The sequence below is a fragment of the Papilio xuthus genome, unplaced genomic scaffold, assembly GCF_000836235.2.
Source record: "Papilio xuthus unplaced genomic scaffold, Pxut_1.1 DF827756.1, whole genome shotgun sequence".
Classification (NCBI taxonomy): domain Eukaryota; kingdom Metazoa; phylum Arthropoda; class Insecta; order Lepidoptera; family Papilionidae; genus Papilio; species Papilio xuthus.
In genome coordinates this window covers 6,195,797-6,220,789 of record NW_013530893.1, presented here as the reverse complement: position 1 = coordinate 6,220,789, position 24,993 = coordinate 6,195,797, and the positions used below count along the sequence as shown (strand labels likewise).

The window sequence follows — 24,993 nt, the reverse complement described above, 5'->3', positions numbered from 1 at the left end:
AAAATTTTCTAAATGTGCCTAACATTTTTTTTAATCTTAAAGGTTTGATTGTGAAATTTTAACACATAAACTGGCGTGTTAAAAAAATATCGTCACACTACAAATTTTTACATTTTCTCAATATTTTTTTTCAAAAGTTAGTCTTACAACAAGGGGAATAAAATAACTATACTTGCTAAACCTAAATTAATTTTATTACTAAAGATATCAATTTCTAGTTAACATAAATTATTTTTACATCACAATTATTTATAGACAATTTAAATTAAAATTAAAAATATGATTATCAAGTTAAAAACTAGCCAAATAATATTAATAGTAATTTGATAAGAGACATTCAAATTTTTTTTACATTGATTTATTGTGAAATTCTTTGTATAATTACAAATATATTTATAAAAACTGTCTTATATGTTGACATTGTTCAGTAGTAACATTCTGCAGTAGTTATTAAAAGATTTATACCAAATTTAATTGTTCAAATTAAAGATTATAAGAAGATTGGTTATTTTAATAATGGATAATTATAGTGTAAATGAAGCTTTATTTTTTTTATGTTAACCCCAGCTAAACTTTACTGCTAGCCTCGGAAGCTCTGTCTGACTCATTGCCGCTGTCAGTGGACACTGTCTGCACAGGGCTCATCTTGGTCTCTTCTTCCTCATCATCCTCACTCAATGACGAGCAATCTGACAAATCAGCGTCAATCCACAACTTTGCCTTCTTCTTTCCCTTGGAAATGGTTTCTTCTATTTTACGCTTACTTCCACATGCTTGAGATGTTCCTGCGGCCTCCCATCCCGCGTCCACTGCGGCACTGACCCGCTCAGGCAGTTCCTGGCGACCCTTCTCGTAATCCGGATTAAGATTCACCTCGATTTTAGGTTCGGTTAACAATCGTTCAATCTTCTTTTGTTTTCGTTCAGCCGCCTCTCTCTCGCGGTCCTCTTGCCCTTCTAGCCACTTTCGAAGCCTTTTTTCTTCATTAATGTCACGTAATCGACGGCCAGAAAGATCTCTGCAAGCTTCACGATTCGTAGTTTTCTCAATTTGCGCACCAATCGCACGTAGCATGGATCCAAAACCCCCTTTGCCACCAACAAGTCTCGTATGCACTCTGACCACATTTTCTTTATCTAACTTTAATTCATTAGACACAATTCGTCCATTAACTGTTACATATAAATCATCTGGTGGAATACCAAACGTTTGTGAAATCCTACTTCGTACATCTGACGTATTTGAACAATCGGAGTCCGAAATGTATTGATTTTGAAAGTAGATATGGCACGCCATTGTCAGATGCCAATGTTATAGTAATGTTTTGCAATTATTGGTCTTAAATTCTACACTGACGCACAATATTAAAATATGGTCAAACAAATTGCTAACACGCCACAGTTTGTCACTTTATCTTTGTCAATGTCAAATAATGACAAACGTTAAAATAAACTGAAACAGACATTGTTTTTTGTCTAGATTATAAAACATTATTAAGAGAAAAAATGCCAAGGAACATTTAACTGGACATTATTTAATAGTTTCATGAAACTACGTAAATCAAAGAAAAAAATTAAAGACTCCTTCACAAACGATCAACAAGTAAAACATTAATTGCATATTTAAGAAATAGAAGTTAGTTAATTAATAGTAACATAAAAACAAATATTTTAAGCACTAAAAACTTACTTTAAGCATGATGACTGATGATTTTTTTGCTATAAGATTATTTCAGCGATATGTTTGTACAACAACTAATCGAAATTCTGACGAACATCAATTTAAATAGTCTTAGATACTGTGATTTGCTTTGTTTTATTTTAAACAACTACTACGCGAATCTATCTAATTTCACGCTTAAGTAACCGCTAAAAGTAACAAAAGTAAATGAAAGTGAAAGTAGAAATCTGATCATACAATTTAACTAACTTAACACAGTTATTTGATCAAAATTTAATCAAATGGTACTTGTTTTCTGAATTTTTAGAAGTGGTAAAAAAAAGACTTTTAAGTCGGAAGATCTTAACTTCGTAAGTATACTTTTGTAAATTATATAAATCTATTTAAATTATCACAGTTACTAAGATGTTATACGTGTATGGTTAAATTAAATGTTATTTCAAAAGTATAATCGATTTTTTATAAAATTGCATCTCTACATCAAAAAAATTAAAAATTATATTTCTTGAATAGATGGCGCTTATCTGTGACGTTGTTTGACGCCAGCTTTACTGTCAAATGAATGGGATATCCAATAAAATTAAAGCTTTTTAAAATTAACAGGAAGTCGTTCTTGTTTAACAGACACTCGGTGATATCTGACTTCGATCTGCTTTTTGATTATGGCCCAGAATATTAATCCACATTACGCGTCTTCGTCAAATCCCGCCAAACAAAACGAGGACACAATAAAATTGAACGACAATCATGCTGTAAGCAAACGGTAAGTCTGGAATGTTTTAACGTATTTTTTAATCAATTCGACTTAGCGCTTAGAAGATTTGGTGTTTAAATCATAAAACTTCATACGAAAATACGCTATGAAATTTTCTAATACTAAATTATTACGTTACGTTACTAGGTTAATTTTTACCAACTTATCGTAATGCACTTGTCATTATGTTTGAACAATATGTTATATTCGTTGCATTTGCAGTATATGAACACGTAAGAGATTAGTTCTAGAACATTTCAATGAGGTACCCACATAAAATTCGTTACAAGGTGTATTCAAAAGTCTTTGTTTCGCGATTACCTTCTATTTCTATGTTACGACTTTGTGTACTACTTTATGTTAGATAATCAAGTAGAGAAAGTGTTACTCCACATTTACTTACTAACTCTTTGTCTTAGCATATTATTAAACATATCACATAATATTTACTATAGAGTACATCCACACAAATTCATTCTATTTTTTCTTTTGCAGACTTCAAAAGGAGCTTATGGAGTTGATGCGTTGTTCAGATAAAGGAATATCAGCATTCCCGGAAAGTGAAAATCTATTTAAATGGATAGGCACAATACACGGTCCTGAAGACACGGTGTACGAGGGGCACAAATATAAACTCTCATTGGAATTCCCTAATTCATATCCTTATGCACCTCCTATAGTTAAATTTGTGACACCCTGTTTTCATCCCAACGTAGATACATGTGGTTTAATATGTTTGGACATTTTAAAAGACAAATGGACCGCCCTGTATGATATTCGGACGGTACTCATATCAATCCAAAGTCTCCTAGGTGAACCAAATACGTTGAGCCCACTCAATCAGCAAGCGTCATATCTATGGTCGAACCAACCCGCCTACAAAAAGTATTTAGATGAATTTTATAATAAGAACAAAGATTCGTAGTTTGGAGTGAGTTTTCTGGTTATGATTTGCAATGAACTTTTTTTTATTTTGTGATCAGTTGCTTTTTATGGGAATAGGAAATTATTATCTTTGTCTCACTTATTAGAGTTGGAAACTGACCTTCTTTGTCTTCTTATTAATAAAAAGTGATTGGAGAAAAACAGCCATATATTTGTGAATTTAAAAATATTGTTTTTTTTTGTTTTACTAATTTCGGTCTAGATTTAATACTATTTGAGTGGAAATGTCTGTAGGGAAATATTAATTTCTTTTCTTTTGGACACTTCAGTATAACTTGGAAATACTTTACTTTAAAGAGAAATAAACAGCATCTGTATTTTAATTTATTTGAAAAAAATCAATAAATCATGTCTCAATTTATTATAATAAAACTGTTCTCACTCTGTTAAGGAAATTATTAATAATGAAAGTCTAAAATATTGTTTGTCTTGTAAAATTATGAGGAATTTATTTATAAAGTGTACTATATCCAATCTTGTTTCACTTGACAGTTTGTAAACTGACAGAAGTTGTACTTTAAGATATCACTAACATTACAATTCATTAGTGCAATTCAACAAACTTGTTTTTTTTAGTACCTTCAATACCTCCAATAACAGCCGAACCTGATTAATTGAGAGTCCAAGGGACTACGATATTCTCTCTCTCTCTCCAAGGGAATACTATAGTATGTATATTTTTTTTATAAGAGAAGGTGGCAAAGGAGCAGCGGGAACACCGAGGTGTTCAACGACGCCCATGGACATCAGCAATACCAGAGGAACGCAGACGCGTTGCCGGCCTCTGAGATGGTGATACGCTCGCTTCTTAAAGGAACTTACGTCGTAGCGGTTTAATTTTCAAGATGATAATATCACGAAAATTCGTAGTAATGTTTGTAGACATTAATACCAACCAAATTGGTAAGGGTGATGTTAGAAGCAACTTAAAGCCATGCAGATGAATGTGGAAGACGTAAGTCATGGTAGCGCTAAATAAAAATCAGTATCTCTGCCTACTCTACCAGGTTAGGGGCGCAGGTTATGTTCATTTTTAAATCTTTATATTAAAAGACGAAATATGGTAGTTGAGTTCACCTAAAATCTGCAGGGTATTTGTAAATTTCAGTCTACGTATAATAGTGACACTGATGGTTTTTGGTTTTAAGATTATAGAGTTCTTTAGTGTAATTTTAGTACAAAAAATCTACAGTAAGGGTCAACCAATAAACTGCTTTCAGTGTGGCAGTAAAAGTAATTTTAATAGTTAGGGTAGATTAATTAAAAAATATATAAACAATTATAACAGTAAATATATTTCTATCAATTATTTGATATATAAGTTTCGTAATCTAATTAAATTCAATAATTTACTTAATGTAATACAAAGAAATATAATCGAACCTGGATAACTCCAATGGATATTTGTCTCGCTTTTAGAGGTCTCCCTCTAACCAAAATCGCTTATGGAGGTGGTTCTTCGACATGGTTCGTCTATACACCTTCTTAATTTGTCATAACTTTAAATTAGCAATCAAAATGGGCAATAAATTAAAAAATATCTTTTATTGTCGGCAAATTATGAATGCCGCTGGTTTGTAATTTTCTTGCCCCAAGTTTCTCGCTTAAGGAGGTCGTCCGTCGGGACAAAGGATCCAGGTTCGAATAAATAATGTCTTATTTCTATTGGATACGACAATACATAAACACACACACAACACATACAATCACGATATACACAAATCTTTATAAATAAGCATATCACTAGCAAAAATCAAGCATACATCACCATAGAATTTGAATGCGGGGATTCGTATTGTTGTCTCCTTTGTTTTAATAGAGAATGTAAGGGATAACAATACACATTCTTGCATTTTTACAGATTAAGCATAAATAAATTAATGATATTATACAATGACATAGACAAGTATTTACAAAACATAAGAACATAGATAATAAAGTTATAGTCTATACAAGTGTTGGATTATCTATGCTCTCATTTCCTTAGAAATCTCTCTGGAACAGTATTTGGTAAACTTATGACCATAGCATATGTGTAAATAAATTTTGACACAATATAATTCGATTACCTCTAACATAAATATGGTTACCATTACGTAATGAGTTCTGGTATTCAAACTTAAGGAAGAAAATTTGTAAACGCAAACATCATTTATAATCAAATGTAGCTACAATTTTTATTTTCAACAGTGTTCCTATTCCCAGAGTAACTTTATAGGAATACTTTAAAGCAGAATGATATCCGAGTTTTCATTTTCACAAATATTTCGTGAAAATTATATTTAGTGTAATCTATCTATCTAATTTTCATAATTACTCCTTGAAAATATTAAAAAAAAGATTTTAAACTAATAAGAATAAATAAAAAATACCTTGACAGCCAAATTAGAGCATAGTAATGGAAAGTACACTTAACTGCTTAAAGAATAAAGTTTGGAATAGTAAAAACACTTAATTTCTTTTCCAATCACTAAAAATCATAAAACTAACTCTTTACTATAATTAGTAGAATAACTAAAACAATGATGACAGCTGCTAACATTAAAATGCAATACATCTTTCTATTTTTCCGTTGATATCTTTCCGCTTTCTGCAATTGTTTATAACCTTCATGAACCTGGACTTGAGTTTGCTCTATGTTATAATCTATTCTATCTAACACTGTACCTTGTTCGTGAACCATATGTGCCAAATCTTTGAATACTTCGTTCAAATCAACTATAGATCGGACAATCTTATTCACTTCTTCCTCTCTTTCTGCAACCATTTGTGTATTTTCTTCTTGTATTAATAACATCTGTTTCTGACTTAAGGCTTGCTTCTGGAACATTCCATCTAAATCTTTGTCATCTTCATGATAACTGTGAGATGTGCTCGGTAATGAGAACAGAAGGTCAGTCTGGTTATTGGTTAATCCAGGAAGATCGTTATCACCTAAACTCAGTTCTTCAAAGTTGGGAAGATCGAAGTAGGCTTTGGATCTTTCTTCTCGGGATGTCAATGATTTCAAATAGTTTGATTGTGCTGTACGGAATGTTACACTTAAATCTTGTACCATTGTAACCAATGCTAATACCACATTATTGGCTAATTTCTGTTCCGTTTTATTACCTGAAAAATATAAAGAATTTTTTATATGATCAGTGAAATTAAAATGAGACAACTTATATTATCTATAACAATAGCTTTTCCCCGCGACTACGTCCCTTCCCTTTCACATCCTTCCTAATAAAAAAAGGGTGGGAAGGAGAAGACTAAAAGTAGACCTTACTGAAGAGATATTGCAAAATTCCTTGTATTTTTAGTGCAGTACTGTACCATTTAATGCCTGTGCTTTTATTGCTGAGAGATGTGTGTGTGCATGCGTGAACAGCCGTCCAATCTCTCCGGTCAGTTTGCTGATGTACTGTTGCTCAGTGCTGTCATCAAGCGCAGGACGCCGGATCTGCCGCTCGTGACGTGTCTGCAGCTCTGATATTTTGGTACGTAACCTGAAGACAGTTGAGTCTTATGATAACTTTTATTATAAGAGAACGAGCGACGGGAACACAGAGGTGATCAACAACACCCCATGGGCATTCACAACACCAGAGGAATTGCAGGTGTGTGGCCAGCCTTTGAACTTCAACTAATGAATGATGGAAGGGCTATTATAATCATTTATTGGTGTCCTTAGCAGCTGATATGAGTCAAGAGAAACTCATAATGAACATATAAACATTTAATGAATTTCTGGCATACTATATTTTGTGTATTATGAATTAAATATGTACAGATAGCATAGTACGATTTTATTTTAGTCTAGGACGACTGAAGAAAATATAGACATACTAGTTGTCACCCACAACTCTGTCCGTGCGGAAAGATTAATAATTAAAATGAAAGTTCGACCAAATAACAGATGCTTAGAAAAATTGATGAGAATTAGTTCAGTAGTTTTGGAGTTTATTGCAAACATACATTGTGACATTGATGACACAAAGATTGTGTAAAAAATATGCCCAAGAAACAAGAAAATTCAGACATAACAGTTGATAGAGATGTATAGCATACTATGCAAACTTTTGTAGAGAAAGGAGCAGGACAATGGTGATTAGTTTGTTAATAGTTTGTATAATGCAAACCTTGTGATAACATAGTGTGCCTCCTCCAAAGAATCAGTCCAGGGTGGCGGCGCGCTGGTGTCTGTCTTTAGTTCCATACCTCCTTCCAGATCACGAGAGTTTGAACGCATCAAACCCACTCGTTCTGAGTCATGTGCCTGTAACATATCAATATAATTATAATGTATGTGATAATGTTAACCAAATGCTTTTGAAATATATACTTTAAAAGTCTAGAAATATTTAGCAAGCATATTGCCACCGAAGTAAAAAAGTAGCACACTTTGTAAAATATAAACAAATACCTAAAAATTTATTTTACTTATAAAAAGAGTTAAGTCGTAATTTATTGATTAAAAACAGTTTTATAAATGCAAAACACACTTTTAAAAATAATATTTGCGCTGTCTACATCGAAAATTTAATGTAATATTGCATTAGTACCTCGGTAAATATCTGCCGGCTATGGATAGCATTGTTTCTCATTAGAATAAACACTTCTGTTAAACTTCGGGACACCATTTTTAATTTTATTCCTGAATTTTAATGTTTTTAATAGCAACAAACATTTATTGAAATAATCAACTTTCAGGTTTACAAAATCGCATTACAGTATCATCGCGTCACTGTCAATTTCAATTCAAAAAATACATTGACGTTTCTTTTACCTGATTGATAGCAAATTGCGTTTAGAAAATCAAGTTAAGAAAAATCATTTACCTTGGATGAAAAAAATATTCTGCGCCATTTTCATAATTTTAAGATTTAAAAGATGTTGGGTTTTTATTTACTATAAATTAGCTAAATAATGTTTTTCTTGTTTTGTAAGAACCATGTTTAATTCTTAAGTTTTGATGCGTTAATTTGATTAAACATTGAAGTGCAAATAAAAAATCTTCAAAATTCAATGTAAGGTTATGTTTATGCTTTTTGTTTTACAATTTTAGTATAAGTTTGATTTGTATATAACGCCCAGGAGTGAATAAAGAAGAGAGAATAAGTTGAATAATTTGGAATTTTCTTGAAATCGAAGTAATATAGTATAAATGAGTGCGCCGGCTCATGACCCCGGTCCGGAACAATTTCAACAGTTTCCGCCGAACAGGATAATAGTTATACATCCTGGTTCATTGTATGTGAGAATAGGAAGAGCCTCTGACCTTCTTCCAGTCAAACAGTTACACTGCATCGCTAGAAAACGACGACCCGGGGGAAAAATTTATCGGGACCTTTTTGTGCCCCCCAGCATACCTAAAACAAAGGAATTAATTGAAGAATTGGAAGAATGTCGCCTACAGATATCACACACGCTTCAGTCATGTATGCAGTCCAATGGATCAAGAAGATATGCCACCCCTCCACAACAAATTGCTGCATTTAACCGACGTTCATTACCGGAGACTGTTAACGACGGTGAGCCATGGCCCCAGGTAGAGTGTGACATTGTTGTCGGTGATTTAGTCTTAGACGTCGACCCGGAACTAGAATATAATGTTCATTTCCCATACAAAAGAGGTGATTTTAATATACATTCAGAAATAGGTGGCTCCATATCTTCAGTATTAAATGATTTGTACACAATTTGGAGCTCAATTATTGAATATAAACTTGGTATACCACTAATGGAACTGGTCAAATACAGATGTGTATTGCTGATACCTGATATTTATTCCAGAAGTCATTTAAAATGTCTTATGTCACTATTATTGAAAGATTTAGGGTTTGGACATTGTTTTCTAGTCCAAGAGAGTGTGGGAGCTACATTTGGAGCTGGAATAGGATCTGCCTGTGTTGTGGATATAGGAGATCAAAAGACGGCTATATCCTGTGTTGAAGATGGTATCTCACATAAAACCACAAGGTTACGAATGGATTATGGAGCTGGGGATGTTTGTCAAACATTATCTTGGATGTTTCATAAAAGTGCTTTTCCTTACAAAAATTGGAATGAAAATATTCCAAGAGATGTTGTATTAATGAGAAATTTATACCAAGACTTCTGTCATGTTAATCTTGATGTATGTGGTCCGCAAGAGAAGACTTTCCTTGTTGACCATCCAGGAGATGTAATTAATAAATACACATTGCAAGTTGGCGATGAATGCATAATATCTCCACTTTCTTTCTTCTATACAGATTTGTTGAAAATAACTGGACCAAAATCAACTAAGATACAGAACAGACAACCTAGTGACCCAGAGGATCCGTTCGATGCAGAGTTTCTTAGAGAAACTGGAAGAAAACGGGAAACAGTTGACCCAACAGCAAATGAAAACCAACAATTTGAATCTGTCAATGAAAACCAGCCAACTGGAAACGCAGATGAAGATATTGTAGTTGACACACTTGATGGTGGTCCTGGGGATATTGTATCCTTAGCACCTGGCCAGGTCCTAGGTTTAGATGCAGCTATTCTACAGAGCATTGACAGATGTTCCAGTGAAGAACTAAAGAGAAAAATGTACAGTAGTATTCTAATAGTAGGTGGTGGGGTTAAAGTACATGGCTTAAATTTATGGTTGCAAAATAGATTAGCTCTTCAAATACCCTACACTTACAAGACTGAACAATTAGAAATAGTTACATCGCCGAAAGACATTGATCCAGCAAGTACAGTTTGGAAAGGAGCCGCAGTAATGTCATGCCTAGAGTCAGCTATAGAGTTATGGATTAATCAGAGTGAATGGACCAAATTTGGTCTCAAGATATTAAGAGAAAGAGCACCTTTTATTTGGTGAAGCAGAAAAGTTTGGTTCTTACTGCCACTTACAATTAATAAAAATGTGTAAGACTATTGTTGTTATATGATTATATCAATAAATGTATATGTGTAATTAAATAATATCATTTAGTCGAATAACAAACAAAAATTAGGTTTAAATAACCTTTTAGCATAATGTGCACAGTTACTATAACCAAGTGTTTGTAGTTTTCATTTAATAAAAATTGAAAATCAAGGATCTAAAATGAAAAGTTTACTTTAATAATATTAATTTTATTTTAACATTCTAACCACAAGATTTATTTTACCTGTATTTATTATAATCTACTAGAATGACTCACTCCTGTCCATGTGACAGCAGTGACAATGACATGTCATGTGTGTGTCATACTGTCAAATAGTGGCGGGCGGGTGAACATGTTTAATCATAGTTTGTTTTCTGTTTACTTTGAATATGTAAACATTTATTAAATAAAAACACGATGCCGAAAGCGATACGTAAAATGCTCCAAAATGGATACTCGCACGACGAACCTGATCGAATACCGAATAATATAAATATAAAGAATTTAGATATAATTATGTATGTGGTTGCAATAGTGGGACATCTCGTGGACCTCGGCCTGGATATAAATGTAGCTGTAAGATATTCTATAGCACAAAAAATGATGGAGTTCGGATGGACGTTGACATTCATCCTTTTGCCGGCATTTGTGAACACCGCTGTCTCTATACGAATGTAAGTTTCATAAAAGTTGTTTAAATTAAAGAATACTTCTCGTTTAACTTACTTTAAGACTATTTATAGCAGTTTGTTTGGTAATCTAATAGCACCTATTTTTTTAGGTATGCTCAAGACAAGCAACAGGACTCAGTAACCAATGAGTTTACGAAGCGGCATTGGCTGAGGATCTTCATTCTTGTGCTGCAACTGGCTCCGATACTCAGATTTACTGATGCTCTTATGTAACATTACATATTTTTATTCCATTTTGATACATAGCAGTAGTGGGCTACGGTGTCCAGAACTTCCCATCAAGCTTATAATTTGCATATAAAACTTATTCTAAGTTGTCACATAACTATAACATTTGTACATTCATTTCAGATATGCAATAAAGTCCCGTAGAGCAGCACGCAAGCATGACACATCATCACAGAGGATGTACTACGGTCTGATGCTGAAGGAGGACTCGGATGCAGCACTGCTGAGGGTGTTTGAGTGCTTCTTAGAGGCGGCGCCACAGCAAGTGCTGCAGACTAGTCTCTTGTTTCGAGCTTACGATCATTTAGCATGTGAGTATATTATGTACAGATACAATATCAACTATAATAATTTATTGTGTTGTTGACAAAGTTTAAGGTAAATCATTTTGAAATTATTCACATTGTGACACATGCAGTATGACTTTGTATGTTTTAATATTAAATTAATAGCCTTAAGAATAAGTTTCAAGCTTCTTACTGTAAAAATGGCAATACTTCCTTACAAATTTCTATGTCCTGTCTCAGGCTTTGGACTATCTGTACACCTAATTTCATTAAAATTTATTCAGTTGTCATAGTGTGAAAGCTAGACAGTCGGACAGAGTTACTTTCGAATTTATAATATATTCATGTTTCATATTGTTATGTTTCAGTGCATCAAATTCTTTCAATATGCTCATCGGTAGTTGGCATGGGGTGGTGCCTCGCGGCGTACCAGCGCGCCGTGCGCTTTGCCCAGCAGGACAAGAACAACATGAACTGGTGCGGCACAATACTGCAGACATTGTGGCACTTCCTTGTTACATGTCAGTATCTACTATATGCTGTATCAATATTTTTTCACAGTAACAAATCCAAATATCTCTACACGGCATGATTCATGGTGTATAATTGCAGGATATAAAGTTAATGGTTCACAAGTAGAAGATCATTACAGTTCAATCGGACATTTAGAGAAGCTATACTAACCCTCGCCCGAGACTACATGTGCGGAATTAAAAACCAATATAATTAGTAGCCTATGTGCTCTTCCAGGCTATGTTCCTGATCTATGCCAAATTTCATTGAGATCCATTCACTCGTTCCATACAAACCTTCTAACAAACATCCATCCATCTAAATATTCGCATTTATAATATTAGTAAGATTGATATTAGCGGTTAGAAAGCGGGTAGTGGAAGAAAAAGAGTTGAAACATTATTCAAGCGTCAATAGCCTAATGGTTAAGGGTACGGATTTCCGATCACGAGGTCGGGGGTTCGAATCTCGCCATTCGACTATTGTCGTAAACCATATCCTAGTGCAAGCCTAAAGCTTAGTTGGAATGGTAAAAGAAATAATAGTAAATTTACAAAAAAAAACTATTAATTAATTAATGTAATTTGCAGTAAGTCGTGTGCTATCACTGTCCATCATCGCATACCTGTATCCGTACTGCACGGTGCTGGCGTGCGGCTGCCACGTGCTGGCCATGTCCGCGTGGCTGCAGATATGTGACCGGCCGCCATTTTGTGCGCACAACAAGATGGCGGAGCTCGCGTTTTCCCTCGCACTCGGCGGTGTCTACCTCTTCACATACATCCTGCCTATCGAAGGTAGGACTAGATATAGATATAGTGTTTATTATACTATATGTTTCTTTCAGAATATAACTTGTACCATCTTGTGGTATTTCTTTGTTGATGATGATATGAGATCGTCTATATATTTTTATCCAGTTTTAGTGTTGAGTTTTGTTCCGTATGTGTTAGGTTTAGTGTTTATGGTGATTTATTATTCCTTTTTTCATCCGAAAGTGTTTGATAAAAGCGATGAAATTGTTGTTACATTCAAAAATGATGAAACTATGGAAGTTAATTCATAGCATTCATTTTTGAAACTTTTTATTTGGTCAATGAAATAGTTGATGTGTTTCGTAAGAGTTAATAAAAATATTATTCAATATTTTATATTGATCTGAAATTTTTTTTGTAATTTTCATCTCACAAATGTTACCAGTGATGGTTTTGAATTGATTTTTCAAATAATGTATTAAAATAGTATTAATATTTATGATGTAATGTGCCTTATTATTGTTACTAAATGAAAAATATTTATTATTGAATAATTTTCACTGCGGCAATCTTCATTAAATGTGTCAATATGTCAAATACACAAAACTAAAAGACTGTTTTACATAATATTTTATTTTTACACTATTTTATAATAAAATTAAGAGAATCTCAATACTAGCCAATATCTTTGTACGTAAAATATTTTTAATAAACATGTTCTTATATTTAAAATGTATTTTATTGCAAGATAAAAAGGATTTAACATCACTGTGTATGGTAAGTACTGTTTTTTTAATTACTCAGGACTTAAAAGACGAGAAGGAAATAAAAAAAAAAATTTGATATGATTTTTTTTAATGTCAGTCTTGGTCTTATCTATAGATCTAATTAATAATTATCCTATTTTTTATATTCACAAGTTATTTTTTTTTAATATTATACAAAAATTCTATGATTCTTATAATTTTATGGGTAAATTTCTCTTAGTCGCATTCCGTTACATGAAAGAGACAAAACATCTATAAGATATGTATGAAAGCGCCATCTATGGAAAACTTTGCGCACTTAATTTTTTCAAACTTCGAAAAAGTATTGTTTTCAAATTAATATTGAAAATGAATTACAAATCTAAATTATGCAATATACGAATTACTAATTTCTTTTCTGATATTACTAAGAATATAGCGTAGTTATAATATCATGAGGCGTGAGGTTTGCAGCGATTAGAGTTAGAAATAGCGGCTCTTTTGTGCTTTGTCGACTTGTTGATGACCTGCAAAATACATTTCATATTGTTATTTGGATCCGTGACATATATAGTATATGTGAAAATGATGTGTATATCATTATAAATGAGATTAGACCGGCTCGAAGGACCATTTTTAACCGACATCAAAAAAGAGATCCTATTTGATTTTCTCAAACAAAAATAAATGTAAATACATACAAAATGAAACTAACTTTTCTTTCAAAAGGCTAACAAGTGGACTCCATTTCTTCGGGAACTTTGTCTCATGGAATTTTCTCCAGCGGTCTTGGATCAAATCAGATACTGAAGCATTCACAACTTTGAGGAAACCACAAGAGTTTGTATACGCGTCTACTAAAACTTGCTCAAAAAAGTTCGGTACAAAGTCGTCGAGACATTTCCGTACACCGAACAGCGTCGCGTTCATATCCTGCGCGTGTTGGCGCGTCTTTATCTCTACTATAGCGATAAGGTTAGCTTGCATCGTTTCATTGAAACTGAAAAAAAGTTCTTAGATTAGTCTTACTAGTATTTTAAATACGAATGTTAAGATGGATGGATGTTTCTTTAAAAGTATCTCCAGAGCAGCTCATGGATCTCGCTGAATTTTGGCATAGATGTAGAACATAGCCTGGTAATACACATAGGCTAGAAACACTACTAACTTTTTCAACAGATGTAGTCGCGTGCGACAGCTAGTAAATAAATAGGTATAATCTTACAAGTTGAACTATGACTGGGAATATATTTAAATTAAGTAGTTTTTTATGGATAGAGTTTTGCATTGGAACGCAACCTTCGCAGTTGTTGTTTATGGTCTAATAGATATATGGCTCAAAGACAAGTTTACTTGAAAATATCTTCTTTCCATACGTTCTTTAATCATTTAAAGTAAAGTAGTAAACGTATCAAGCAACCTGTCACAAATGTTTTATGTAGTCAATACTAACAGCACGGCCTGGTGCAGTAGACAGTGTGTAACCGCCACCTCGTCGGGAAGTTCATTGTAGCAGCGGTTGACAACCTCGAAATTGCGCGAGTCCTGGAAGTTCTTGATGACGTCGTGGAACTGGCCTCGAATCTGATCCACTTTCTCTAAAGGTTCTTTGAGACAGTGCTCGATTATGTCCACCGTCTGAGAGAGAGATTTTAAAGCTTTAGTCACTTTGACTAATCCACGGAAGATCCAAAAAAGATGATAGTGGAAAATAAATTGGATTCGAAAAGGAAAAAGAACTCTACATAGCGGGGGCCGAAGCTCTACATAACGGGGGCACCACTGCTGTGTCCCAAAATCTAGACCTTCACCGAAAACAATATAATAATGAAAATGTCAACGAAAAATAAAGTTTATAAATCTTTGGTACAACCCTTCCCCCCTTATATATTTTATAGCAAATAATCGTAGTGACAAATAGGTCTATAACTATAGTAAAGCGTACAAAAAGTTATTTTTGTCTTGTAGGTGGTTTGTACGTTGCAAAACATAATTATAGCTAACTATTATTACGTCTATACATCATGTAAACGTAACAAAGCGTACACATTTAACACGTGTTCGTACCACGTGACGGAGTTACGTTGCAATGGTATAGAGAACTTAATTACTACTGTTATAAGGACCACAGGCGTAGTTTATACCATAGACATCTATAAAAAATTTAGTAAAACAATAGAATATAGGCGTAAGGGTAACTAAAAGTAGTTACAAGTTATCTTACCTCTTCGATATTAACCACGTAATTAGTAAAATCATGAAAATATTTGATCTTATAGAATTTAACAATCGCACTCCTCAACTCCCTCGCCATCTCCTCGTTCATGATATGCACCAGGTCTAGGAAGGTATCCATGACATGCAGCGAGCGATTCTTCAGCGTGTTATAGTTATCACGTCCTTGCACGAACAGTTTCTTGGTGATGGAATACGCTTCCGAAACTAAATGGTATTTCTCATCGAGGTTTTGGAATACGTCTTTTGTGCACTAAAATTGATGATGATATACTATTGGGAATTGAAATACTTGTCTTACGATTATTTATTACCGTAGTTGGATTTTTTACTTAATTCCAGTTCATTGTTACAAACTAAGGACCAAATTAAATAATAAAGAAAGTAGTTACAACTTACCTCTTTTAAATAGAAAAGTGTTATAAAAATAATTACTACATCGCAAACTTTCATTAAATAATTCATCACATAAAAAGTTTTGATTTAAAAAAAATATATTAGAGACAAAATTGTTTTTGCCTTAACTTAAAAAAAAAGAAATTAAAAAATACTTGTCTTTGGTCACGTCACGTTTCCCGCCACTCGTGCGTTTTGTTAGCGAATATCGAAATGCATAATATTAGTTTTATAATTTACGAGGCAATGAAAGTTTTTAATTATGTATACGGCTATGTGGTAATACACGTGTCTTTTGCACGTGACATTTAACATGTGACTGAGGAATTATGATTATTGTGCAAGTAAATACACTCTCAAAATTAAAAAAATGAAAAGTCGAAAATGAAATTTCACGAATTACCAAAACCGAAACATGCAACATAAACCTTTAATCAATTCAAATTATTATTTATTAATAGAAATCTTAGATCACAAATATCATATTTTTCAAATGGATCCTGTATATTACATTATTAATTTAAAAATAAAACAAGATACGAGTATGAAACGTTTATTTTACAATAAAATATGCTTAATATTACAACTAGTATTAACATATTTTGAAATATATAATATATTATATGAACACCATTCAGGTGAGCAATGGAGCCATATAGCCTTTTTCTATGTAGTAATTTCAACCTTTCTACTCGACTCCTTAGACCATCACGCTATGTTCTCCAAGTATCCTATAACCTTCTTTAATAATTAGGCTATCAAATACAAAAAGATTTTTTTAATCCGGTACCTAGTTTCATAGATTGGAACATACAAACACCTCTTTTAAACTTTTCTTCTTTTTCTTTTTCCTTTAAACACTATTAACGCAGACTTACTGAGTAACATTATTTATATAAATATATGCTTAATATTATCTTAATTCCATTTGAGATATCAAAAATGACTAAATAATTATAAAAAAAATGAAACCAGTATTTTTGAGCTCTTCATGTGGTCTGAAACAAAATGTATTAGCTTATTATTATAAATGCGAATGTTTAGATTTGTTTGAATGTATCTCCAGAACGGCTCAACAGATTTCGATGAAATTTGGCATAGCTGTAGAACATCTGGAAGAATACAAAGGCTATACTAATTTTTTAATACCACACGGACAGAGTCACAGGCAATGGCTAGTTTAGAACATTTAAGACTGTTTTTATTAGAAAAAACACATATTAATATGGGAAGGTTTTACTTACCATTAATGAATTCAGTCCTTGTGCAGGAACTTATTGAATGCCCCATAGGAAGTCTCCAGGTCAAACACGAGCTGTCTCACTTGACTTTCCGATAGCTCATCTGCTGCAGACATCTCTGACAACTTGTCTAGCCATTCTTGTACCTACAAATATTATTTATATATTTGAAATTGTTTCGAAATATGTTGCATAAAACAAATGACAATAAACTTGTTGCTTCGTATTTTTTTATTTGTAAAACATGTTCAGGAAGAGATTATAAAAGATCTTGTATCACAACATTTTTTAAAATGTTACCAGATTTTTGTTAATATGCTAATATTTCTCATACCATTCCTGGTAAGGCTTGTGATAGGATATAGTTTATGACAATAGTCAAATGGTGGGATTCGAACTCTTGGAACCTGATCGGAAATCCATACGCAAAACCATTAGGCTACTGGCGTTCCAAAGTTGTAGAAGTGCATAATAAGTGTAAGCATTGATCTAGTAATTCATAAAAGCTACCTTGAGTTTGCCTTCAAAGTCCTCGGGCAGCATGCTGAGATGATCCATTGTGTCCTTCAAGTCTCTCAGCTCCGGCTGGATCATGTCCATGGCGCGTAACTCCAGACGTAACTTGTCCATCAAAGTTATGAATAACTGCAATTATATTTATAAACTTCTACAGCTGTGTATAATTTATATTACACAATAAAATAATATTTAGGTTGCTGACATAGCAGATTTTTAATAGTGTTCTATTGTTCATTATTGAATGTAATTTTTTTTTATATGAAAAGTGGACTATGTTTGTATGAATGTAGAAGAGTTGAGAGTTGTGACATGAAGGGGTCTCTGCCTACCCATAGGAGGTAAACATAAAACATGTTATAATTTCTAGATACAATATGATTACACACTTTTTTCGCATATAGAATCATGGGACATAAAGTTAGTAAATCAAGAGTTGACTTACAGACACAATCTCAGCAATGTATTTATTTGTGTTGCCTTTGTCATCTTTGATAAGATTTGGTCTGTTCTCACGTATCCTCTCCAACGCTGCTGGACAGTCCAGCTGTGAATTGATTTATAAATAATTAATTAACAAATATTACAAAAATGGAATGAAACATTTTAAAATGATATTTTTGTAACAAAATTAAAATACAGTTGAAATACTACTAAAAGCCTAAAAGCCAGAAAACACTGTCTGATCCTGACAATTAAACGAGTAACTATAGTAGAGACACCTCTTTAAGCAAGAAAATGATTGTGGTTTGGAACTTTTGCTAACCCAAGACCAATTAGTTTGTGCAAATAACACACAATAAATACAATAAGCTGCAGATTGATACTTATACTCTTTCTTGACTATTTCAGATTACAGTATAAAAATTACTTTGTTATTAGTAAGATTAAGTCTATTTACCCGAAACTTAGTAACAAAAGCTTCTATAGTGGGAAACTCATCTCCCTGCACCTGTTTGAAGGCCACTCTATACTGCACAAGCAGTCTACTGCAGGCAGCCATGTACTCTTGAGCGCGCACACAGTCCCTCATGTATGCTTTTTCTAAATGCTGCAATGTGCTTACAACAGCATATAACTCTGCCATATTATCATGCCTGGAAAATGGTCTTTGTTAGTGGATATTGATGGATAGATAATTATACAAGTCATTTATTCTAAACCTATATTAGGGACATTCATTTACTGATCATAGTGGTTAAATAAAAAAGTTTGATAAAGGACATAGTCATTTTTCATGATTTTTCATAATCGTTACGGCTTACTTACTTTTCACGTTCTCTAGCATTTCTGTAGAGTTTAACTTCTTCGTAAAGTTCTGGTCTAGTATCTGCAATATACAATCATTTTAACAAAGAAATTATACAAGGAAAATGTTGTAAGGAAACAAAAACAATCGATGATTCAGTTGTTTGCCATCTTGCATATTTACCTTGCATGTTTAAATCTTCACCGTATTGCACAAATTGCAGGAATATTAACAATAACTGGAAATAAGCTGAATTACGGTTGATCTACTATAAATAAGATTATTTAATTTAATTTGTACCAAATCAATTTAACTTTTAATAACACGAAATTGACAGATTGATAATTTGGTTCGACCAGACAGAAATTTTGACATTGACATGACTCCTATATAGATTATAGCACAGTTAATTAATTTGTACAAAATCCTTTAAATTAGGTAATAAAATTAAAAGCTTTTAAAAATTATTGAGCTAAATATACGAGGGCCAAAAAAATCGTAAGAAAATCATAATTTGAAATGTTATGCACACAGATTATACGCGAATTCTTCGTTTATTTTGCACGAGTATTTTGTAACGTTATCTCGGGATGACGTAATCAACCAATATGGCGGATGACGCGGCCGCGCGCTCTCCCCGCCCGCTCCCCGCAAGTAGTAGTTTCGTCGAATGGGTAACGCAAGTTGCACTTGTGTCGGATGGTTTCGCCGTGTGATGAATAAAAATAATCATCGCTTTATTCGGTGCATGGTTTTATAACAGAAACTAAATACATAATATCGAATTGCTTGTGAATGTAGTGCATTTGATGTGGATACATGGTGTGTGTTCATCGAGTTTTATCAATTACAATATTGTGAACTGAAACCCATGTTTACGTGCTAAAAACACGACGTTGTGCTGTTTTCGAAAACTACGAGTCTTTGAATTCTTCTTTATGGGATCTTGTTGCTAACCAGGTCAGTACACTGAGTATAGGAATTACGTTACTATTTGAAATAGTAATTTGCATACATGAGTCTTTTCCGGCGAAACAATAATGTTTTGCATTGATAAATGTTGTGTTCTTATCTTGTTTTTATCGCTATAAATACCAAGTGTACGACGATACGTATTGTTTATTTCGTTACGTGTTTTTTTTTCCTATTGGAATGTGCTCGGTGTGAGTTAGAGGTGAGGCGAGGCTTGGGCGCGGCGATGGCCGTCCCACTTTTGATAAACCTGGGCCACTTGGCACGTATGGTCACGAACGCTAAACTTTTATGGTTAATATTATAATATTGCCTTATTTAAGCCTCGCATCTTGAACACATATTTAATTAACTTTATGATTCTAGTTTTCTGAAAGTTTCAGGTGAAATAGTTTAATGTTAGTTAAAAACTGTGACCTATATTTTTGTATGGATAATTGAGCGGTTATTTTAGATTTATTATAGTTATTTTTTTAGTCTTAATTTTATTTAAAACATTTATTCACTGTGACTTCTAATTAGTAATAATCTATGACAAAATATGTAAAAAATTGCAAACATAGGCAGTTTAAAAACAAGTTTATAAAACAAGATTAATAGATAATTAAGTAATTAATAGGTACACTCATTACTTTGCATTCTAATTAATAGTTCCAGAAATTAACAATACTGGTGTATGTGGTATCTTATTAATAATTAAAAAAATAATTAGATGAAACATTTGTTATTACTGTTTGTCACTAATTTATATAATCAAATTCTGTGGTACACCTCATTGAATATATGTCAGAATTTAATATGTTATTTATTTACTGTTTCCATTGTTGCAACATATGTCTAATAAAACTGACTGTCGGATGCACCCCATCAATGTGGAATAACAAAAAAGCTTAATTAGTAGCCTTTGTATTCTTCCACACTATGTCATCAGTGCCAAATTTCAGCCAGATTCATTCAGCTGTCTGGAGATAGCTTTAAACAAACATCAACATTAGTAAGATATTGCATCCCTTTATTGTTTTTACTGCACTGGTAATTTAATGGTCACATAGTACAGTCAAACCTTGATAAACAAGAAACTTCTATAAGCGAGAAAAATATTGCAGACCCTTGGATTCTCACTTATCCATGTTCAACTGTATTTGAAATCTGGCTAGCATATGTCAGATGTTACATAATTTTTGGAGTTTATCCTCATTCTGCAAACAGATGTCGCAATTTTATTTGTTCTAACTCATTAGTTCCTATTTAAATTTTTAATTACTTTTTGTGGCCTGACAATTATTGTTATTAATAGTTGTAAAATTAGTAATATAGTGCCTTATGTTAATTTCCTGCTAGCATGAAAATTATGTTTAGATGCTACTAACTATGAAAAGCAATCTTATTGTCTTAAAAAAAATTAAACAACTGAAAGCTATCATAATTAGGTATGTCGAAATTATATTTCTGTCCGCATTTATAGATGTCTAATAATCTTTGCAGCAAAGTTGCTGTAATTCATGTGCATGTAGAATATTAATTGGCTAATAAACAGTTGAATTTAGTAAGTATGTATATTTAATTATGCACATCTGTTCCGCTTTGGTTGAAATAGTAATAAATCTTATTGTTTTTATTTAAAGTAATTGTTTATATTTAATACTAGCGAAGATAAGCTAAGTAAAACACTGTGTTATGATATTTTAATATGTATAAAGCACATTAACATAAATTTAAAAACAATCTTTCAACTCTGTTGTTTATAGCAGTATGCATGCTCTGCAACACGCAAACAGATTGTTACCCTGCTGAAAAAATATTTTAGATTTTTTTTTTAATTCAATGCACGCCTTAGTCTTGATGATTAGTTGTACTGTAAAGCTGTGCTGCGTATAATAAATGAAATAAGATTAATTTAAAATACATCCTCCTGAATTTTACTTGATTGCACTTGCACATGTATGTTACAAACTTACATGAGTGTCCAGCCATTGCTTGGACTTAATTGTTAACCATTTCCATCCTTTTCTTATAAGGAAAGGGTGGGTGGGGTATTTGACTGAGAAGGAGATGGATAGAAAGGGGATATGTATATCCTTTTTCTGTACTTCAACTGTCCTGGCAAATAAAGATAGGCAACAGATTTGCAATTGTGTATGTCTCTAGGCAGTCGTTGATTTGCTATTTCAGTGTATGCAGGTGGCTGTTGCATTTATAAAAACTTTCCTTAACTAGATTATCGTCAAAAAGATGCTAGAGTTGTGATTAATATTATGTTATGTTATGTAATGTTGTGTTATTTATTTATGACATTGATTATTGTGTATTCTGACCATATGATTCATGAATTAAAGGTTTATTATAACCATATTGCCTTTGATACTGTCAGCAGGTTAGTTAATCAGGAAGGCTCAGTGTATTAATGACGTCACCAAATGTACGCTGACGCCGTATCAAGCAGTGCATGTAGCTGATGTCATCCTGATGACACCGACAATGAGGGGTCGAGGACGCGACTCAAGGTCCTGTAGGAATTTGTGCTGACTGCCAATTGAGCTGACACAAATACCTTTGATTTATGTGTGTGTGTGACACCAATAAACCTTTGTGTAACTGCTACTTTTAATTTTGACGTAATTAATTGCTAGAAGGTCGACTACGAGGTATGAACTGACGACTAGATGGAAATTGATAATTTTGCTTATTGATTTTAATATTCGAGTATCCTAGGAAGCATCGTAATAAGGAATGTTTCAATAAAAAGATTTGCAATATTAGTCGTTATTAAAGATAGGTATTGTAAGGGTAAAATTGGTATCTTTTAACCGCATACTGAATATAACGCAATTGCTGTGTGAAATATGTGTGGTGGTAATTTTATCCGCTGTTTAATTCTACTTACAACTAACACAAATTTTGTTGGAATGTCTAGAAATGATAAAACAATAGTTAAATTTAAAACAGTTTCATCTCAACATCAAATAGACGAATGCGTAATGTATAAAGGTGAACACCCTATGTTTGGACCATTGAATCATGTAAGCGAACATTTGGCCGGGTAATGTTAATCGGTAACTATGGTATAAAAACACCAGGGGCCCCAACCGCACCATCTAATTCCAGAGCCACTATAAATACCGTGATTGTAAACTCTGCTAAATCGTTGTGAAATTGGTTGCTAAGGGATAAATGGGTTAGTGATCGGCGCGTTGCTATTAAATGAATCAGGCGTAACGCATGCCTCAACTACGCATGATCTACTCCTATATATAGCATGATCTGATATACTAGATGGCTCAGTGGTTAAAATATTGATGATGTGATCTCGCTTTGATTCTCAATTAACCATTGTTTAGCTATAACCAATTTTTTAAGACCACCTTCATCAGGGCCTGTTCCTTTGCGAAAGTATTTTCTTGTAGTAGTAATTGAACACATAATATTAATAGTGTTTGATATTATCAAACCGTTTATAAAGTTTACACTGGCTGTATTTAAAAAAAAAGTGCACATAAATTTACGATAAAAGCTCGTTAAGTATTAAGAGCATATTATCCGTTACTGTAATAAATAAATGTCAAATTGAATTCTCAGAGACATTATTATTACGGTGAATATTTATGAAATTCGAATCATATTTTTACTGCGAAACGTAAAGTATAATTGCGAAATGCATTTGGTACGGAGCCAAAGTGCTTCCTGAACGAGCTCCTGAGGGAAAAAATATGAAGGAAATTCCGGTTCCCGGCTTATTATACAGTTTTGAGTGGTGTTTTAGTTGTTCAGAATTGTCATTATAATATACTATGTTTTCTGGTTATCAAATCGCAAATGTATTTATTCGGATACTAAATTATGGTAACACTGTTTGAATTAATTTGTGACACAGAGTTGAAAATGCTACAAATGTAGTTGAATATTGTGTTGATACATGTTCATGTTCATAGTTTTGTTTTTTATACTAAGAGAATCCAAAATCTATCTCAGATATCGAATGGTGTTTTTCCAAATGTCACGATAATGATAAATGAGAGAAAAAGTTTTAAAATTAGGACATTTTTTGTGTTTGGTAAACATTGCTTTTGTGCATTGTATTTTGAAAACATTTGTTATACAGAAATACTCCTATCAAAGCTGTGGTATTTCGCATTATGTAGGTCATAGAGAGCCCGGAACGGCGTTTGTGCTGTTCAAACTGGAACAACAAACTGGTTGTAGAGATAATGCGTAAATTTTCTTATTAAGAAAAAAATTAGAGAAAATGCAATTGTTTTCAACGAAATAGACACAAAACTTTTACCAGTACCTTTACCAGGCCTTTAAAAGGGCTTTTTAATCTAGCAAATTATTAGAAAAGCCCCACTTTGTTAGTTATCGGGCTACTCGTCTGAGTGCCGGAAAGTAAGTCAATAGTACCGGTTAAACGTGGGGCTTGATGCACTGGTCTCGCCATAAATGGTCCTTCGAGCAGGATACGTCCCTCATTCAAGACACCTCGCTTCTCTACACGTTTCTTTGTGTGGACTCATTATTGTGTTCTACGGTTCATTAGTAACTATCTAAGACAAGAGATTGGATACAAATATAATTAGATTAAACAGTATTTAATAGAAATTTACCATCCATTGGTATGGGGTGACCAATAGTTTAGCGAGAGATTCACTACCAATTGATTTTTGACTCTAAGCTTTGCACGTGTTTTTTATCAAGTGATTTTACGTCACGGTTTTGGTTTATTGGTTGTTTTATTATTATTTTTTATTTAAAGCTAATATCCGAGATTATATATGCTTAATTTATTTCAAAATCTTAACCGCCTACCTTAATGCAAATCTATTGTGTCTGACGGATAGAATTCATAAAATTTCCTGTCTAAAAGGTCAAAGTCGCACCTCCGAGTTCAAAGCCTTTC

The 24,993-nt window shown here is 33.0% G+C and overlaps 8 protein-coding genes across 9 annotated transcripts in view; 4 read left to right on the top strand and 4 right to left on the bottom strand.

Annotated features, from left to right (window-relative positions):
• Positions 1–213: 213 nt before the first annotated feature.
• Positions 214–1,417, bottom strand: LOC106116143 (protein SDE2 homolog). The gene has a single exon (XM_013309887.1). It carries the CDS (start codon positions 1,294–1,296, stop codon positions 568–570), a length of 729 nt encoding a protein of 242 aa, XP_013165341.1. The 5' UTR covers positions 1,297–1,417; the 3' UTR covers positions 214–567.
• A 783-nt stretch (positions 1,418–2,200) lies between these two features.
• On the top strand, positions 2,201–3,700 carry vih (ubiquitin conjugating enzyme vih). Its single transcript, XM_013309908.1, has 2 exons — positions 2,201–2,443; positions 2,930–3,700. Exons 1-2 carry the CDS (start codon positions 2,343–2,345, stop codon positions 3,357–3,359), a joined length of 531 nt encoding a protein of 176 aa, XP_013165362.1. The 5' UTR covers positions 2,201–2,342; the 3' UTR covers positions 3,360–3,700.
• A 982-nt stretch (positions 3,701–4,682) lies between these two features.
• Syx16 (syntaxin 16) lies at positions 4,683–8,109 on the bottom strand. Its single transcript, XM_013309890.1, has 4 exons — positions 7,927–8,109; positions 7,504–7,640; positions 6,698–6,870; positions 4,683–6,490 (listed from the first exon to the last, which is right to left on the bottom strand). Exons 1-4 carry the CDS (start codon positions 8,002–8,004, stop codon positions 5,865–5,867), a joined length of 1,014 nt encoding a protein of 337 aa, XP_013165344.1. The 5' UTR covers positions 8,005–8,109; the 3' UTR covers positions 4,683–5,864.
• A 237-nt stretch (positions 8,110–8,346) lies between these two features.
• Positions 8,347–10,316, top strand: Arp8 (Actin-related protein 8). The gene has a single exon (XM_013309868.1). The coding sequence runs from the start codon at positions 8,529–8,531 to the stop codon at positions 10,218–10,220; it is 1,692 nt and encodes a 563-aa protein (XP_013165322.1). The 5' UTR covers positions 8,347–8,528; the 3' UTR covers positions 10,221–10,316.
• Positions 10,317–10,585: 269 nt separating this feature from the next.
• On the top strand, positions 10,586–13,429 carry LOC106116165 (XK-related protein 6). Its single transcript, XM_013309911.1, has 5 exons — positions 10,586–10,943; positions 11,051–11,170; positions 11,313–11,500; positions 11,845–11,997; positions 12,580–13,429. The coding sequence occupies exons 1-5, from the start codon at positions 10,687–10,689 to the stop codon at positions 13,053–13,055; spliced, it is 1,194 nt and encodes a 397-aa protein (XP_013165365.1). The 5' UTR covers positions 10,586–10,686; the 3' UTR covers positions 13,056–13,429.
• Positions 13,430–13,873: 444 nt separating this feature from the next.
• On the bottom strand, positions 13,874–16,409 carry LOC106116231 (uncharacterized). Of its 2 annotated transcripts, none has more exons than XM_013309990.1 (5): positions 16,277–16,409; positions 15,715–15,978; positions 14,944–15,128; positions 14,206–14,490; positions 13,874–14,017 (listed from the first exon to the last, which is right to left on the bottom strand). In XM_013309990.1, exons 2-5 carry the CDS (start codon positions 15,844–15,846, stop codon positions 13,918–13,920), a joined length of 702 nt encoding a protein of 233 aa, XP_013165444.1. In that variant the 5' UTR covers positions 15,847–15,978; positions 16,277–16,409; the 3' UTR covers positions 13,874–13,917. The 2 variants fall into 2 exon arrangements, with proteins under 2 accessions (XP_013165444.1, XP_013165443.1); XM_013309989.1 differs by lacking the exon at positions 16,277–16,409 and adding an exon at positions 16,125–16,153.
• A 308-nt stretch (positions 16,410–16,717) lies between these two features.
• Vps28 (vacuolar protein sorting 28) lies at positions 16,718–19,485 on the bottom strand. Its single transcript, XM_013309905.1, has 7 exons — positions 19,311–19,485; positions 19,148–19,208; positions 18,780–18,975; positions 18,324–18,425; positions 17,873–18,007; positions 17,366–17,508; positions 16,718–17,119 (listed from the first exon to the last, which is right to left on the bottom strand). The coding sequence occupies exons 1-6, from the start codon at positions 19,315–19,317 to the stop codon at positions 17,377–17,379; spliced, it is 633 nt and encodes a 210-aa protein (XP_013165359.1). The 5' UTR covers positions 19,318–19,485; the 3' UTR covers positions 16,718–17,119; positions 17,366–17,376.
• A 297-nt stretch (positions 19,486–19,782) lies between these two features.
• Positions 19,783–24,993, top strand: part of LOC106116275 (protein 4.1 homolog) — a 50,903-nt gene continuing 45,692 nt past the window's right edge. The window contains exon 1 of the mRNA XM_013310036.1: positions 19,783–20,087. The gene's annotated coding sequence lies outside the window, so the exon portion shown is untranslated. The remainder of the gene's footprint in view (positions 20,088–24,993) is intronic.

Excerpts from the sequence above, each read along its gene's own strand:
- LOC106116165 (XM_013309911.1), top strand. The coding sequence starts at position 10,687 with ATGCCGAAAGCGATACGTAAAATGCTCCAAAATGGATACTCGCACGAC. Across the intron at positions 10,944-11,050 it reads ACCGCTGTCTCTATACGAAT|GTATGCTCAAGACAAGCAAC; the intron begins GTAAGTTTCATA and ends CTATTTTTTTAG. Across the intron at positions 11,998-12,579 it reads GTGGCACTTCCTTGTTACAT|TAAGTCGTGTGCTATCACTG; the intron begins GTCAGTATCTAC and ends TGTAATTTGCAG.
- Arp8 (XM_013309868.1), top strand. The coding sequence starts at position 8,529 with ATGAGTGCGCCGGCTCATGACCCCGGTCCGGAACAATTTCAACAGTTT.
- Syx16 (XM_013309890.1), bottom strand. The coding sequence starts at position 8,004 with ATGGTGTCCCGAAGTTTAACAGAAGTGTTTATTCTAATGAGAAACAAT. Across the intron at positions 6,871-7,503 it reads GCACACTATGTTATCACAAG|GTTACGTACCAAAATATCAG; the intron begins GTTTGCATTATA and ends AACTGTCTTCAG. Across the intron at positions 6,491-6,697 it reads AAAAGCACAGGCATTAAATG|GTAATAAAACGGAACAGAAA; the intron begins GTACAGTACTGC and ends TATATTTTTCAG.
- Vps28 (XM_013309905.1), bottom strand. Across the intron at positions 18,426-18,779 it reads CTTTTGTTACTAAGTTTCGG|CTGGACTGTCCAGCAGCGTT; the intron begins GTAAATAGACTT and ends ATCAATTCACAG. Across the intron at positions 18,008-18,323 it reads ACATTGCTGAGATTGTGTCT|TTATTCATAACTTTGATGGA; the intron begins GTAAGTCAACTC and ends ATATAATTGCAG.
- LOC106116143 (XM_013309887.1), bottom strand. The coding sequence starts at position 1,296 with ATGGCGTGCCATATCTACTTTCAAAATCAATACATTTCGGACTCCGAT.
- vih (XM_013309908.1), top strand. The coding sequence starts at position 2,343 with ATGGCCCAGAATATTAATCCACATTACGCGTCTTCGTCAAATCCCGCC. Across the intron at positions 2,444-2,929 it reads AATCATGCTGTAAGCAAACG|ACTTCAAAAGGAGCTTATGG; the intron begins GTAAGTCTGGAA and ends TTTCTTTTGCAG.
- LOC106116231 (XM_013309990.1), bottom strand. The coding sequence starts at position 15,846 with ATGGATACCTTCCTAGACCTGGTGCATATCATGAACGAGGAGATGGCG. Across the intron at positions 14,491-14,943 it reads CTACTGCACCAGGCCGTGCT|TTTCAATGAAACGATGCAAG; the intron begins GTTAGTATTGAC and ends ACTTTTTTTCAG. Across the intron at positions 14,018-14,205 it reads GTTAGCCTTTTGAAAGAAAA|GTCATCAACAAGTCGACAAA; the intron begins GTTAGTTTCATT and ends TGTATTTTGCAG.